At 32.4% G+C, this 15,773-nt stretch overlaps 1 protein-coding gene and 1 non-coding gene across 3 annotated transcripts; both read right to left on the bottom strand.

Annotated features, from left to right (window-relative positions):
* Positions 1–749: 749 nt before the first annotated feature.
* Positions 750–855, bottom strand: LOC128292359 (small nucleolar RNA R71). The gene has a single exon (XR_008282343.1). It is a non-coding gene; the product is annotated as a small nucleolar RNA R71 (small nucleolar RNA).
* Positions 856–4,905: 4,050 nt separating this feature from the next.
* Positions 4,906–8,083, bottom strand: LOC108457725 (probable serine/threonine-protein kinase PBL9). 2 transcript variants are annotated; one of them, XM_017756814.2, is made up of 7 exons: positions 7,847–8,083; positions 7,661–7,755; positions 7,242–7,558; positions 6,717–6,852; positions 6,473–6,615; positions 6,020–6,143; positions 4,906–5,702 (listed from the first exon to the last, which is right to left on the bottom strand). In XM_017756814.2, the coding sequence occupies exons 2-7, from the start codon at positions 7,710–7,712 to the stop codon at positions 5,239–5,241; spliced, it is 1,236 nt and encodes a 411-aa protein (XP_017612303.1). In that variant the 5' UTR covers positions 7,713–7,755; positions 7,847–8,083; the 3' UTR covers positions 4,906–5,238. The 2 variants fall into 2 exon arrangements, with proteins under 2 accessions (XP_017612303.1, XP_017612302.1); XM_017756813.2 differs by having other exon boundaries at positions 7,661–8,081.
* Positions 8,084–15,773: the final 7,690 nt, after the last annotated feature.

The following is a 15,773-nucleotide window of genomic DNA, read 5'->3' as shown; positions in this document are numbered from 1 at the left end:
ACCTGTCACGAATATCACGCATCAAGTTTTTGGCGCCATTGTCAGGGAACTAAGATATTAGGAACACTCAATTTTTATTACTTTAGCCATTTATTTTTACTGTAATTTAAATTTTATTCTAATTTTTTATTACTAATTCTTCTTTTTCCCTTTTTCTGACAGGTTTTTATAGTTTATGACTAGAAGAAACCCGTTAAGACCATTACTTTTTGACAGTGAGATCGATTGCACAGTTCGCAGGAACCAAAGAGAAATAAGGTGAAGCTTAAGATACACAGAGAACGAGCAAAAGGACAATATTCAAACCAGAACCGATGAGATAGTTGAAAACCAAGAAAATTCGCTACCTCTTGTAATTGCTGTTAATCAAAATCCTGCTCCGCGCATTATGTATGATTATGCTAAACCTAATTTAACAGGAATTGAGTCAAGTATAGTTAGACATGCTATTGTTGCAAATAATTTTGAATTGAAACCTAACACAATTCAAATGATACAACAGTTTGTTCAGTTTGATGGTTTGTAGGACGAGGATCCCAATGCTCACTTGGCAAATTTCCTAGAATTTTGCGATACCTTTAAAATTAATGGCATTTCTAATGAGGCCATTCACCTTCGGTTGTTTCCCTTTTCGTTAAGGAATAAGGCAAAACAATGGTTGACCTCATTACCACGAGGGTCAATCACTACTTGGGAACAAATGACCAAAAAAATTTTATTAAAATATTTTCCACCGGCTAAAACAGCCAAATTACATAATGATATCTCTTCTCTTGTGCAGATAACTTTAGAAACACTCTACGATGCATGGGAGAGATACAAGGACCTTTTGAGAAGGTGCCCTCACCATGGGTTATCGCTTTGGCTACAGGTTCAAACGTTCCATAATAGCCTGAATCCTTGACTTGACAGATGATTAATGCAGCCGCTGGAGGAACTATCAATAATAAGACACCTGAGGTGGCTTACGAATTTATTAAGGAGATGTCATTAAATAACTATCAGTGGCAAGTTATGTGAATAAAGCCGATGAAAGCAGCCGATGTTTTCAATCTCGACGCGGTTACTATGCTATCTAACCAAGTAGAACCCTTAAATAAAAAGATTGACGGTTTGTGTGGTTCTACTCAGGTACATCCAGTGATGAGGTGCGATTCGAATGGAGGAGGAGCATACATAGAATATCAAACCTTCAACCCTAGCATCAAGGAGGAATAAAAAGTCCAATATATGGGTAACAATAATTTTAAATCCTAAAATAACCCATATAGTAACACTTATAATGCAGGTTGGAGGAACCATCCCAATTTCTCATGGGGCAGTCAAGAAAATCAAAGGCTACAACATCCTCTGGGTTTTCAACAACCACCTTACCAGCAAGAAAAGAAGCCGAACCTTGAGAAGATGCTAACCAAATTCATTTCTGTGTTAGAAACTCATTTTTAGAATACTGAGACAGCACTCAAAAATCAACAAGCATCAATCCAGGGGCTTGAAACTTAGATTGGACAGCTCGCCAAGTTGATTTCTGAACGACCACAAGGTAGCCTACCAAGCAACATTGAATCTAACCCAAGGGAGCAACTCAATGCAATTGCCATTCAAGATGAGGAAGGGTTAGTTGCAAAGCCAAGGCCAGAAACGGTGGTAAGCAAAGATAAGAATGAGGTCGGCCAAAATGACCCAAAGCCGGTAAGCACAGAATGTAAACCTCGTGTGCCATACCCCAATACGACAAGGAAAGACCGCTCAGACGAACAATTTGGTAAATTCCTTAAACTCTTAAAAAAATTACATATTAACTTACCGTTTATTGAAGCTCTATCGCAGATGCCAAACGCAATGAAATTTTTAAAGGAGCTTTTAGCAAATAAGTGGAAGTTGGACCAGGCTTCGCATGTGAAGCTAAACGCAGTTTGCTCAACTATTCTATAGAATAAACTACCCAACAAATTGAAAGATCCAGGGAGTTTTACAATTCCTTGCTTAATTGGTAGTTTAGATGTTAATAATGCATTAGCTGATTTAGGGGCTAGTATTAACGTCATGCCTTACAAAATGTTTAAACAACTAGGTCTTGGGAAACCCAAACAGACTAGGATGAGCATTCAATTAGTAGATAAAACTATAAGATTTCCTATGGGTATTATTGAAGATGTGCTAGTTAAAATCGATAAATTTATATTTCCCGTTGACTTCGTTGTTCTAGACATAGAGGAGGATAGCAACACTCTGATTTTAGAAGGCCTTTTTTAGCAATTGCTAGAATGATTATTGATGTTGGCACAAGTGAGCTCACACTTCGTGTGGAAGACGAAACAATCACCCTTCGAGCTCGCAATTCCGGCAACACATCGAAAATTGAAGGTGATTGTCTAAACCATTCTACTAAAACTGACAATATAGTGCAACCTACTTTGTAGAAAATGAGTTTGAAGGAAGTACATGAGCCATTTTCAAGCAATAGTAGAGGACCTATTCATGAAAAACGAATGCTACAAATCGAGGAGCTAGATGAATGGCGTATACATAAACCAATGACACACGATAAACCAAAACTACGCTAGAACAAGCTCAATACCTTTCCAAATTAACTTAAGGTTGGAGATAAATTTTTATTAGATGCCGCAGATCCTCACATTGTCACTGCCAAACCGAATGAAGAAATCCTTCTTACGGTACTTAGCATTTTCCCATTCGATACAGTCGAGGTAAGTCATTGCAAGTTTAGCACTTTTAAGGTAAACAATACCCGCCTAAAACCTTATTTTGATGAGATTCACAGTAGGAATGAGGAGTATAAACTCCTCGAACCACCATGACCATTCAATAGAGAGGTAAGTCGAACTTAGACTATAAATAAGCGCTTTTCGGGAGACAATCCGAGCACTAACAATATTACTTTCTTTAAATTATAATTTTTAAAATCTAACATAATAACCAAATCATTGAGCACAGGCTTTTTAGAACTACACGGCCAGGCACACGGGCGTGCCGTAGACCGTGCACATACCACGGGATACAACACTGCCGTGCGATACGGCCGTGTGAAAACAGGGCAAAAATTTATTCCCCAACACGGGATGTGATAAGTAGCCACGGCCATGTGACATGGCCGTGGGTGAAACTGCCAAAATAACACGGGCGTGCAACACATGGCCAAAATGAAAAGAGGACACAGACACATGGCCATAATAATGTCCCTAGATATTATACATTGACCGATGTTGAAATCATTGTATGAGATGTGTTCGGTTAATCAAATGGAATAGTTGGTTCAAAGCTTAGTCTACCATGCAATTTCGATTAACTTTAACATGTTTTCACCAAGTGAAGGTTCAATCGTAAGATACCTTCATTTATGCAAACTAATTTTCAAGAATATCAAAATCTAAAATATTTTGAAAATGGGGAGATTGTTGGAACATTTTCAAATATTTATAGTGTTCCAATAACTATAAATGAATGGATGTAATTAATCAAAAGTTATATTATTTGATTTTTTGAAAAGAATTATAACTATTTAATTAATATTATTTGAATAGTTAAAATATTAAATGAATAATTATGTGTTTATTTTAAAGACATTATTATTCAAAAGACACTATTGAAAGATGTCTCTATGAAGAGACATGAAAATTCCTATAATTAGGAATGAGATTTCATTTGGAAATCACACTAACAAATTCTAATATTCTTTCTTGCATTCCTTCATTTTCTAATATTATTAGATTATTCTATAAAGTATTACTGCAAAAATTCTTTGTAAAAATTGAGTTTCTTGTTATACATTACTCAGTGCGTAGTGGACTATTCTCCTTAGTGCAAAACGCAAATAGTCATTGGCTTCATTGTATCCTCGAGGTTAATTTGCTTGGAACTCATTTGCACATCGAAGATAGATGGGGGCGAATATAACCTTAAATATAGTGGCGTGATACACGCCTTGGAACCTTATCCTGTTTCTTCTTTTTCTGTTCAAGTTCCGTTCATGTGTTCAAAATTTTTCTCACCGGAGATTTGTACTAACAATAAGTTGATATGATTCGTGAGCACTCAAAATTCATTGATAAGCTGCAAATAATAATAATAATAATAATAATAATAATAATAAACATCATGTAACGAGATTGAAAATTATAATCAAACTTGCAAAGCCTACATGAAAGAAAGAAAAAGAAGCAGTGATCAGTTACCCTGCTGGCCTTAGTGTTACCATCTGGATTTGATCCTCCTTGAGACTTGAAAAAAAAAAAAAGTCAAACAAAAGTAGGATGTTGCAAGAGAAGATGAGTTGTCGTTGACCTGCAATGATTTTGATTGAACAAAACAGTTGTGGGTTATAAAAGCCCAAAAACAATACTATGACCTAGATTTCAATAATTATTAAATATTTACTCAAACAAACCAAACCGCTTGGGCAGTCCAATAAGAATCTGGTCGGTTTTTTTTTTCTCTGTCAAATTTATTAAGAATGGTTGTTAAAGCTCCTAGTTTGATGTTGAATGATTGATTGTTTCTTGAATAAATAAGAAATATTGAATATATATATGTTAAAATATGTTTTAAATTTATGTACTTTAATTATATTTGAAATTAAGTTGTTTTACTTTTATTTTAGAAATTTAATTTTTATTTTTAATTTTAAAAATTAAGTTAAATTGTTAACTTCAGTTATTTTTTCTGGTTAAATTTATTAGTGAAATATTTAAAAAAAAATTGAGTTTGTCTTTTGGATTACTCACTTAGCGTACAGTAAGAAAAATCGTAATATTTTAACTATATATTATAAGAGAGAAAAGTAAAATTGTTTAACTAAAGTCATCATATCTTATGATTCAGTCAATAATAAAATAGTTATTTATCAACAAATAACTTCAACAAGTTGTGATAATCACTATAAGATTATTTGTAAACAATATAAAATATTTAGTTGGATTCTTTATTTTTATTAGAAAATATACACCGAAATTTTGTATGAAATAAATCCTCCAAATATATGAAAAACCCCACTATTTACTGCTGCATTCACATTCACTTCAACAAGAGGAAAGTGAAGCCTTTATTAGCTTTGTATAAAGGCCTTGAGACGATTCAAAATGCACAACTCAGATATTATTGAATTCAACAACTGTACAAATGGCAGACATTTGAACACATATACTTCAGTTCAAGATACCAAGTCCATCCAAGTATTGACTGCAACAATAAAAAGCATGCATCGGGTATTTTTTTACTTTATGTACTCAATGGAGAAGCAGCCGGTCGAGGATATGAGATAGTATTTCCGTTGCCAAGATCATTTGCATTTTTCGTTTGATGTTTGCGAGCATTCCTTGAATGCTGATGAGAATTAAGAACAGATGAATTTCGAGGGGCCCCTTTGTGATCACCGCCGGAGTCTTGCAGTTGCTCAAGTGCTTTCACTACGGCATTCATATTAGGCCTAAGCTTCGGTTCTATAGAAAGGCATTGCAGCGCAAGATAAGCGGCTTTCAATGCTGCATTGAGTGTGTATTGGCTTTCGATACGAGAATCCATAACGTGTAAAATCTTGCGTTTGCTGGTAAGGTAAGGCTTGGCCCAATCAACTAAACTTTGCTCTCTTGAAGGTCTGTTCTTATCCATTGCTCGCTTGCCGGTCAACATTTCAAGAAGAACAACTCCGAAACTATATACATCACTTCTGGCTGTCAAATGACCTTCATAAGGAAGAATGAAACCAAAATATGATTAGGGAAGTCTCATTCTATGTTACTCTTAACTCGAGAGTAGTGTCTCTTACACCAGAATACATGGCAGACATAAACACTTAGGGAAAAAAGTCTGCGTAGCAAAGGTTGCACTTGTAAGAATAGTATAAGATATAAAGTTATTCAACTGAGGCACAGACACTTCATTGGGAGGAAGATTAGTGAAGTTGCAGTCTATGTTACTCTTACTCGAGAATGAGTGTCTCAAATATCCGAATATATGTCGCACATATATATGAAAGTGAAGGTGGGAGTTCAAAAGCTACCTGTGGCCATATACTCGGGAGCTGCATAACCGTAAGTACCCATGACTCTTGTCGAAACATGACTCTTATCACCAGTTGGTCCATCTTTAGCCAGTCCAAAGTCAGACAGTTTGGCATTATAATTCTGCCATTTTTTACATTGGAACAAAGATGTTAGTGAGCTGCATAAATCTGAAGTACGAGCCACGAAAATTTTCAATATTTACACATGTTTGCATGCGAATCAAGAAAGACATTCAAAGTTCTAAAGTCTCGATATAGTCTTGAAAACTTCAATAATTAAGCATATTAGCATACCGGATTAAACAAGATATTTAAAGTGCTCGATATAGAGTGATGAAAACTTCGATACTTAAGCATGTTTGCAGACCAAATCAAGCAAGATATTCTAAGTTTTGAAGTCTTGATGTACAGAGTCAATGAAAATTTCAATAATTAAATATTTTTGCATACCGAATCAAGCAAGATATTCGAAGTTTTGAAGTCTCTGTATATGACTTTGGCCTCATTGGAATGTAGAAACGCTAGGCCCTTAGCAGCACCAAGAGCAACCTTCATCCGGAGGTTCCAGGAAAGTGGTTGAAAATAAGAATTTCCTGTTTCATTATAATGGAAATGTTGGATTAAGACTGTTCCCCTGAAATGTAAGGAACTGAATTGACTCGATAAAGGGAAGATGTAAAGATGAATAACTCACTTCTAAAAAGATGATTCTCTAAGCTGCCCTTTGGCATGAATTCGTAAACCAGAAGTCGATGATCATCCTCTAAGCAGTAACCGATCAATTTCACGAGATTAGGATGATGCAGTTGCCCCAGGTAGTTGATTTCAGCCTGCAATCCACTTGCATCATTAAATTACCAAACATTGCAAACTAATAAATCGAGATGCGTTTGGGAGTCATCGAGAGGATGACCGGAGTAGAACTTGAAGAGCAAGTGACAGGAGATGGTAATGAAGGCTCTAGGTAGCTGGCTAAAATAACTACAACCGACCCTTTAAAAAACATATTTTTTATGTTTCAAATGTCAATGCACATGATATTAACCAAGCTGAATTGTACCTTACTCAACCAAGAAAACATACATAATACAAATATATATGTGTGTATGTATTTATGTGTATACATATAAGGTGAAAGCAATGATCTAAGAGCAAAGCAAGGATTTTGAGAAACCTGATGAGCTCAAGGGTGGGGAATTAGGGAAGAAATGAAACTTACCAACCATTCTTGGTGACCCTGAAAACCCTCCTGGTTAAGCCTTTTGACAGCAATAACCAAGCCAGTACCAGGTTTGGCTGCTGTAAGTGAATTCTCATCAATCCAGCCTTTAAAAACACAACCAAAACCACCTTCACCCAAAACACTGTCCGGTCGGAAATTTCTGGTGGCTGTTCTAAGTTCACTGAAGTTGAAACTCTTCAAATTTGAAGACTGCAAAATCTCCCCCTCGGTTCTAGGCATTGACATTGAAGAAATCCTGCTGCTTGAACCACCCATTTCTTCACCATTTTTGCTCCCATATCTTGAATTAGCCCCTGCAAACATAACATCAAACACCTAACAAACATCACAAAATACGAACACTTCGAAGAAAACCCATCATAGTCGATGAAAAGTTGTCAAATTTCCAAGCATACCGTTGTGAAGAGGGCTCTCAGCTTTGATTCTAGCACTAAAACAAGACCCCATCCAAAATAAAACTCTGGGTCTTCTTTGTTGTCACCTGTTTCAACTACAAGAACCAAAAAGAGAACAATCTGATATAAAGAAGGGTCGAGAAAAACCAAAGAAAAACAAAGCATTCAAGTGTGAAAAAGGAGAACTTTTCTGTCCACAGTCCAAAGTCTCAGCTGTCACCCACGAGATTATAACAATTGTATTGAAAACTTTGACTGGTGATTAAAAAATGAAGGAGAAAACAAAGATTGAGGAAGGTTGGCAAAATTTTGTCCTCTTTTTATGAAAGGTTCGGAAAGACAAAAGTAAAAAGGTTGACTTTGCTTTTAAGCTAAAGTTTCCTACTTGAATTTGTCTGCAAGTGGGGTGATTAAAAGATATTTGCTGTAATAATTTAAAACTTTCATGGCTTTTGTGGGGGCCTGTCATCAATTTGATTATGAACTACTTGCCCCTTTTTTTTGTCCTTTTTTGGTTGGGTTTTCATACACGTGAAAAGACAGCCATGCAAGGACGGGACTCTAGCTCAAAATCAAAGTACCTAGTTTGGTATCACTGGATTTAGGGTAAAGGTATCCACGTTCGGATTGCATTTCTACTTTATACTAAAAATAAATAAAAAAATTAGTTCAATTATCCCTATTAAAAAATAAATCAATGTTCTATTAAATTTTTATTGTTAAAAATGACTTAGTTGATAAAATAATAAGATAATTTCACATGACATGTCAAATGTACATCCTATTGACATACAAATATCAAATTTTAATAAATAAGTTATTTACTCTTTTATCTAATGTATATGAATTAATTTACTCATTTTTTAGTAAATAAGATAAAATGTAATCTAAATTTAATTTAATAAACGTATTTTATTTTGATAGAAGATATTATAAATTAAGTTAAAATAAATCTAAATTTTTATTTTTAAATAAAATACATACCATATCTATTCTGACCTATAATTAATATTGATCCATACCAAAATTAGATCAATAGGATTTTATTATCATCTTGTTCTTTTAGAACCCATGACTTATAGGTCGCGTATTTATGTTTTTAAGAAGGTTAGAATTATAATTGTATTAATTTTTTTTGCTATTTTAAATAAAAATGAAAAATTTATCTTTTAATTTTTTTAGTCTTTAGTTTAAAAATTTTAGTTAATTTTTTTATTGAAAATTTTATTGAATTGTTAAAATCTTAATGATATTAATGTGATACTTCATTTAATAATTCACGTGTACTTCATAATTTGATTAATATCGACATATATTAATGTATATCAATTGTATCATTTAATACAAATTTTTATTTATCAATTATTTTAATTTTAATTAATTTAAAATTTATATTTGTATATAAATATATTTATATAGATTATATTTGTATACATGAAAATATTTTAAATATATTGGTAACACACCCATATCTAGTACTAAATCAAACCATTTATATATTAACAAAATGAATTATTATTTTTTTGTCAATAAAGTTTTGAATTTAAGTTTCACCGTGCGTAATATGTGTATACCATATACAAGTTTTATCCAATTTTTCATTCGTTGAAGTGAAAAATTATTGATACGGGAAAAAATATGTTTGAATTAAAGAAAAGGGAGTTGGAAAAGTGGGGTTAAGTTCTCATATTTGTTTATGGTTAAGTTTTTGGGTAAATGAACTTTTAATGTCAAATCGTTTTGAGAGATATGGACAATTTCGTCTTTTTGTATTTAAATATATTGAAAAAAAAGTTTTTATTAAAATATATTAAAGTACAATATATTTATAAAGTTTTTATTATGGTGTTATCATCAATCTTAACTCGATGTTGAGTTAATTTGTGACACAAACTTGATCAAATACATTATTAATATATACAACTAATGAAGGTAATAAAGTGTGCATAATAAAAATAAAATGTATAAAAACAAATAAAATAATAAAATAAAAGTTTTATTAATGCAATTGATATATGTTTAAATCCCACTATATTTATTGATTTTTTTCACTTGTGCATACAAACTATGTAACATGGGTGTACATCTATGTATCCATGAATGTTTATGTAAATGCAATAGTTCATTGCGTGGTTTTCTATTTTAACAGCATTTAAGATTTTGCATTGTTCTGGAATTCATACAGTTATGTCATTTCATTTGGCAAAACCAATCTTAGATTTGGGTCATCTGCCTAGTTTATGTTTCAAGTTGATTGCTGGAGATGGTAAGAATGGTTATGTTGATTTGAATGAGTAGATCCTTTGCAACATTCAAGTATTTGCTAAAGCAATTAATGCCATCTCTCTTTGCTCCATACCATAAGGACTTCTTCATTTATTCTTCTGATTCATATCAAGTCAAAGCCTTGAAGCTTGAGATACTTTCATCCATTGCGACAGCCTCGTCCATTTCTTCTATTTTCAAAGAGTGGCAGGTACCTGCTGTCTTCATAAGGAATTCCTTATCATTGTTGATATTTGCAATATGTAGAAATGCAAGATAGTAGAAATAGAAGTCACATTGAAACTTCTGTATGGTATATCATAATGAATTTCCTTTGCATCCATATGTTCTAAGAAAAAAGGTATTATTGCAGTCACCAGTATTGGAGAGGGTGGTATTTTTGGGCCATTTTCATCCTATGCAAATCATTTTGTTTAGGGAATTTTCTTCTGATTACTGGATCTGATGTGATGCTATATCATTTAAATTACGTTTCTTCTGGCAAAAGCCTGACCAAAATAGCTGAAACTGAATGCCATTGAACCATTTTTTGGTCAATGGAAAATAGAGTTATTTCTTTTTGGACTGTTCAGAATCTCTTGAAAGGGGGTGTGGTTCTATTTGAGCTCATGTGAGTTACCAAAGGTGTTTAACGTGACCGTTTCAACTGCACTTTTGGTGCTTGGCTCTTCAAGGTCTCAATCCTTGCACTGCCAAGCCAACCTTGGAGATCTGGAAAAAAGAGTAATTCTCAGTCCTTGTGTTATGTTAGGAAGAAAGAAGTGATATGGACAGAATGGACTTCAAAATAATAATAATAATCCTTTCTTTGCCACTTTTGAGCGTCTTACACTAAGTTATTTCCTAGTCTTTGGCACAAAAGAAATAATTGAAGTCAGCTGACCAGTTGAAATTGAATTGTTTTACAAGTATGCTGATCCTTGATCGCATGAATTGATGCTTATATTATAGTATGTTGTTAGGATTATATTAGAGATCAAGACAGGCGATTTGCTGCTGCTACTGTTGCTGCAATTGGTATATGCGCGCGACAACTTCCAAAAATGGCACATATATGTGTAGATGGGCTGTTAACTCTGACTAGACAGGGCTTATTCCTCTTTTCCTACTTCTTGTTGTCTGGTAACATTCAGAGAATCCATTGTTTTCTGAAGTGATACCAAATTTTGCAGAGTTCTTGACTAAAGAGTTAGGGTGTAGATATCAAGAAGCAGATGTTTTGGTTCAGGCAATTATCTCTATAAAATCAATCATAAAGCAAGACCCACCAATTCATGAGAAGGTATCTCTCTGTTGCTTATTTCATTTCAGCTTTAGCTATGCGTTTTTTGCATACCTCTCTGTCTATTTGGCAGAATCTTTAAATGATTTGCATTCCTGCAGTGTTTTCATATTAATTGGCTGATAACCAACATCTTATTTTTTATTTAAAGGTTATAATTCGGTTAGTCCGTAGTTTGGATTCGATCAAGATGCCTTCAGTTCGTGCAATGATTATTTGGATGGTGGGAGAATACAGCTCTTTGGGGGAGATAATTCCTAGGATGTTAACCACGGTGCTGAAGTATCTTGCATGGTGCTTTACTTCAGAAGCGTTGGAAACAAAGCTTCAGATTCTTAGTACAGTGACTACGGTATTTCCAAGAGCTATAATATTCTTGATCAATTCTAGCCTAGCTATGGACGAATATTTCTGGGAAAAGATATTTGGCCTTCCTCCAATAATCTGTTTTACTTATGAAATGGGATGGAGGTTGTCAGGATTAGTTGCAGCAAGTAGCCATATCATATTTAAAAAAAAAGGTAAAATAAATAAAGCTCGAAAACTCTTGCTGTTACATGTCATCTTTAATTCATTTTAAGTTGCCTTTATTAGAACAGTAATGAATATATTTTCTTTTATTTCCTTCAAATTTTTATACAAATAGAATATTAAATAAAATATTTTTCTTAGAATTAATAATAAATCTTTAATTGATCCAACCAATATATTAACTAATTTTAAAGATGCTTAACTACAAAAATATTACTAATTTGGAACAATTGATGATGAAATTCATGTAAAAATAAAAGGGCAAGTAGCTATTAAAGATGTTTTTTTAGAAGAACTTTATATATTTTCTATGAACATTATTCTTCATTTTCTAAAGATTTCAATGTTAATCTTGTTTAACTCGTTATAAATATGCTTGATTGATTGCTTGTATTTTTTAAAAAATTAATATATATGTTTTTAAAATTATTTATTTTAAAGATTTTTGAAATTATTATGAAAAATTAAAAGTATCAAATTGATATTTTAGCTATAGTTCAAGGGCTAAATTTGTTATAACCCTTTAAATTAACTAAATTGATATTTTTAAATTGATCTGGTTGAATTGAATAAAATAGAAATAAGTAAGTTATAAATTTATAAATGTCTTATATTATGAATTGATGATGATATGAATTTGATGTTAGTAAGTTATATGAATTGATTTGTATTGATAATATTGAATATCGGAATTTGGACCTGAACTAAATATAGTATAAAAGAGTGTGATATTATTAATATATGATATGTGATATGAATTATGCTATATGATATGAATATGAATTGATGATAAAATGAAATGAGACTATGATATATGGATGATTTATGCCCATGCGAACTTAGTAAAATGCTAGGATACATTTGACATACCAATAGGGTTATATGTGCGGATGTGTACGGGATAGTTGATGGTATGGAGATTATGATATTTTATTTTAGGATCCAACATTTGTTGTGGATCATCAAGTATTCACTATCTTTTCGGAGACCTTAGTGTGGTGGAGGGATGTATTTGAATAAGTATATACATTTGATGCGTATGGGCTTTGTACTTTGGTGTCCTGGTGTGGCGTAGTTCCCATGCGTGTCTGAGTTTGTTTTTGCTAAGATTGCCTTGGGCAAAGCGTTAAATTGAATTTGAAATCAGAATATGAAATGTATATTGGTTAAATGATGTCTACAATGATCTGATAATATAGAATGATATTACAGAAGCATGTATGTGATATGTGATTATCGATAGCATGTGAAAAACCATACAAGCTGATTATACGAGCCTAGAGGATCGATATGAAAATATAGCAAATCAATAGATTTGATATGGAAACGGGATAATCATACTTTAAATAGCTTGAATTGAAATGAAATTGAATGTATTAATGCTAATAGAGAGCAAGGTTTGATATAATTAATTGGTGACAATTGAGATGAAAATATATGCATGATTGGTAATAGATTGATAACATGATATGTATAAATTAAATTGCAATTGATGGCATTGTATGAATTTGAAACACTTCATATGATATAGTTGGAATGTGATCTTGCAATGACATATATGTATCTTGTTACCATGTTAATTATATGACTTGAATCATGAAAGTACCACTGAGCATTATTGCCCAGCGTACAGTTTTGTTTATTCCGTGCGTGCAAGTTTTAGGGAATCTTAAAGCTTTGAGGATTGATTCAACATCCAATTTGTAGCTCTCAACTCAGCAAAGTTTGTATAGTCCCTTTTTCATTTTGATATATGGCATGTACCTAGGATTTAAAGTCAATTTTGTATTCAAATGGTCATTATGAATTTTGATTTGGCAATGTTATTTGAGTCAAGTTACAATTTATTTAATATACATATATAAACATGATATAAGTAGGTTGAAATAGTTAAATGGTTGAAATAATGGGAATGGTTATATGTTTTGGATTTGAAGTGATGGATTGTCTAACATATATGTATATATGGTGTTAATAATCAAAATTAAGCATATGAGAATTGTTATAACTGATGAAATGGTTGGATTGAGATATATGTTTGATTAAGTGATATGAATTGGTACCAATTGAACATTTTGAAAATAAGGTGTCACGTTGCGACGTCAGACTTTTAACGTCGCGACCAGGGGAAGTCAGTAAGTTACGTCGTGACCTGCAACCCTTGAAGTTGTGATGTCAACCGATAGTTTGAAAATTTTACAATTTGGTCCTTATTCGACCTCGAGTAATTTTGAGAGCTTTCGTAAGCTCATACAAGACTAAAACATGTTCATATAACATGTTGTAATCATGTTTTGAACTTAATAATATGTCGTAACCGTTAAAATGAATTGTATTTGATCGTAGTTGCTCCAGCAATCAATGGGGCATCTTGTAGCTCAAACCCAATGATCGGGTTGAGTATAGGGTGTTACACTAGTCATCGTTGATTCCATTACCTTCTCCTTTCCTTCATTCAACCTCTCTAATCAAATCTCTAATAAACTTCCACAAAGGCCACTAAATCTAAAACCCAAGCTCGAAAGTGATCCACCTTAATATGTTGGTTTCGTCATCCAATATTCGCACCACTTCAACCGTAGCTTCCTCATGATTAGACAAACGTCCTCACCATTAGGATCATTGATGTGAAACCTTTGAGGCATCAAATACCCTTTGATAGTAATCTAAGTGCTTAGTTTTTGAATATTGGGTGCTAAAAGTTAACTCCTTTTTTCTTAATCTTTTCTTTTTCTTCTTCTTTTTTTAAAGATTTTCCAAAGATTTCTTCTTCTTCTTTTTCTTCTTCTTTTTATTTGAAAATCCCCCCAATTTTGCTATTGGATCTATGTATACGTATACATAGAGAGATTTTACTTTGTATTCTCTTTGGTTTATTTTCTCTTTAGTTCGTATAAATTTTAAATTGTCATATTTTAAAAAGGTAGCTCAGATAAACTCCAAAAAGGAAAAAAAAAAAGGAAAAAGAACTCACCCAGATTTCTTTACTTCTAAGTAAACTCAAATCACAATGAGTGTTGAATCGGTGGGTGAAACAAAGACCAAAATTTATGAGTATTATTACGATAAACTCAATGAGAGTATGGATTGGGAGTAGTGGTACTATGGGTTGAGGCGTTAGTGGTGGTGGAAGCTTGATGAGCATGGTTGCTAGTTCGAGTTCAGCAAAGGTGAGAAGGTGAGATTGTTGGTGGTGGTGAGTGTTGGCAGTAGTGAGATGGTGAAATTGTTGATGATGGCGAAGAAAGAAAAAAAAAGAAATATATAATAAAAAAAGAAAATAAATTTTTTAATACATGGTATATTTAATGTGCCACCTCAAATGCTCATTACCTCAAAAACGGTAGAAAATGGTGGAGTGACGTTTTTGTAACAACCCAAAAACATTAGTGACATTTAAGTTTTAAAATGTTAGTGAAAAAATGAAAATTTAAACAAAGTTAGGGGACTATTGGTGTAGTTTACCATTTAATTTTATATACTTTTTAGTTTTGAGAATTTTTAAATTTTTATTATATTTTCTTATTTTTTTATAAAATTTGAATTTTATGAACTTTTAAAATAATTTTAAAGTTTTTCATATTATATATATTTATTTAAAAAATACATTCTCTTTTAAATTTTAAATTATGATATCATTGTTTTCAAGACTTGTTTGGAGCAATTCGGGTTTAGATTCTATCATCTCTGTTCTCTTTCTTCACTACTATAATTATAAAAATGATGGTGTAATTATCGCCATGTGTTACAATAGTAGAGTACCACATATTCATATTTAGGAGCACTATAAAAACAAATTTGGATACCAATTTAAAAGAAAAAATTATTAGTACCAAATTAGGAAATTGATATAAATTATGTCCCATCTTTGTACTTTACCATGGTTTGAGATTTAGTCTTTTCTTTTTATTTCCTTAAAATTTTAAAATTAAATCTGTTTACATTTTCGATTTTAATTCATCGATAATTATTTCACTTTATACATTCTCGTCTGAAATAAAAAAAAATTAATTA

The sequence above is a fragment of the Gossypium arboreum genome, chromosome 4, assembly GCF_025698485.1.
Source record: "Gossypium arboreum isolate Shixiya-1 chromosome 4, ASM2569848v2, whole genome shotgun sequence".
NCBI lineage: Eukaryota > Viridiplantae > Streptophyta > Magnoliopsida > Malvales > Malvaceae > Gossypium > Gossypium arboreum.
The sequence above is the reverse complement of the archived record's forward strand: the minus strand, read 5'-3'. Positions and strand labels throughout refer to the sequence as shown.

What these genes read in the sequence shown, in the direction of transcription:
- LOC108457725 (XM_017756814.2), bottom strand. Translation starts at nt 7,712, where the DNA reads ATGGGGTCTTGTTTTAGTGCTAGAATCAAAGCTGAGAGCCCTCTTCAC. An exon ending in AGAGAATCATCTTTTTAGAA is followed by an intron (nt 6,616 to 6,716) that starts GTGAGTTATTCA and finishes ATAATGAAACAG; the next exon opens with GAAATTCTTATTTTCAACCA. An exon ending in TCCCGAGTATATGGCCACAG is followed by an intron (nt 5,703 to 6,019) that starts GTAGCTTTTGAA and finishes TTCCTTATGAAG; the next exon opens with GTCATTTGACAGCCAGAAGT.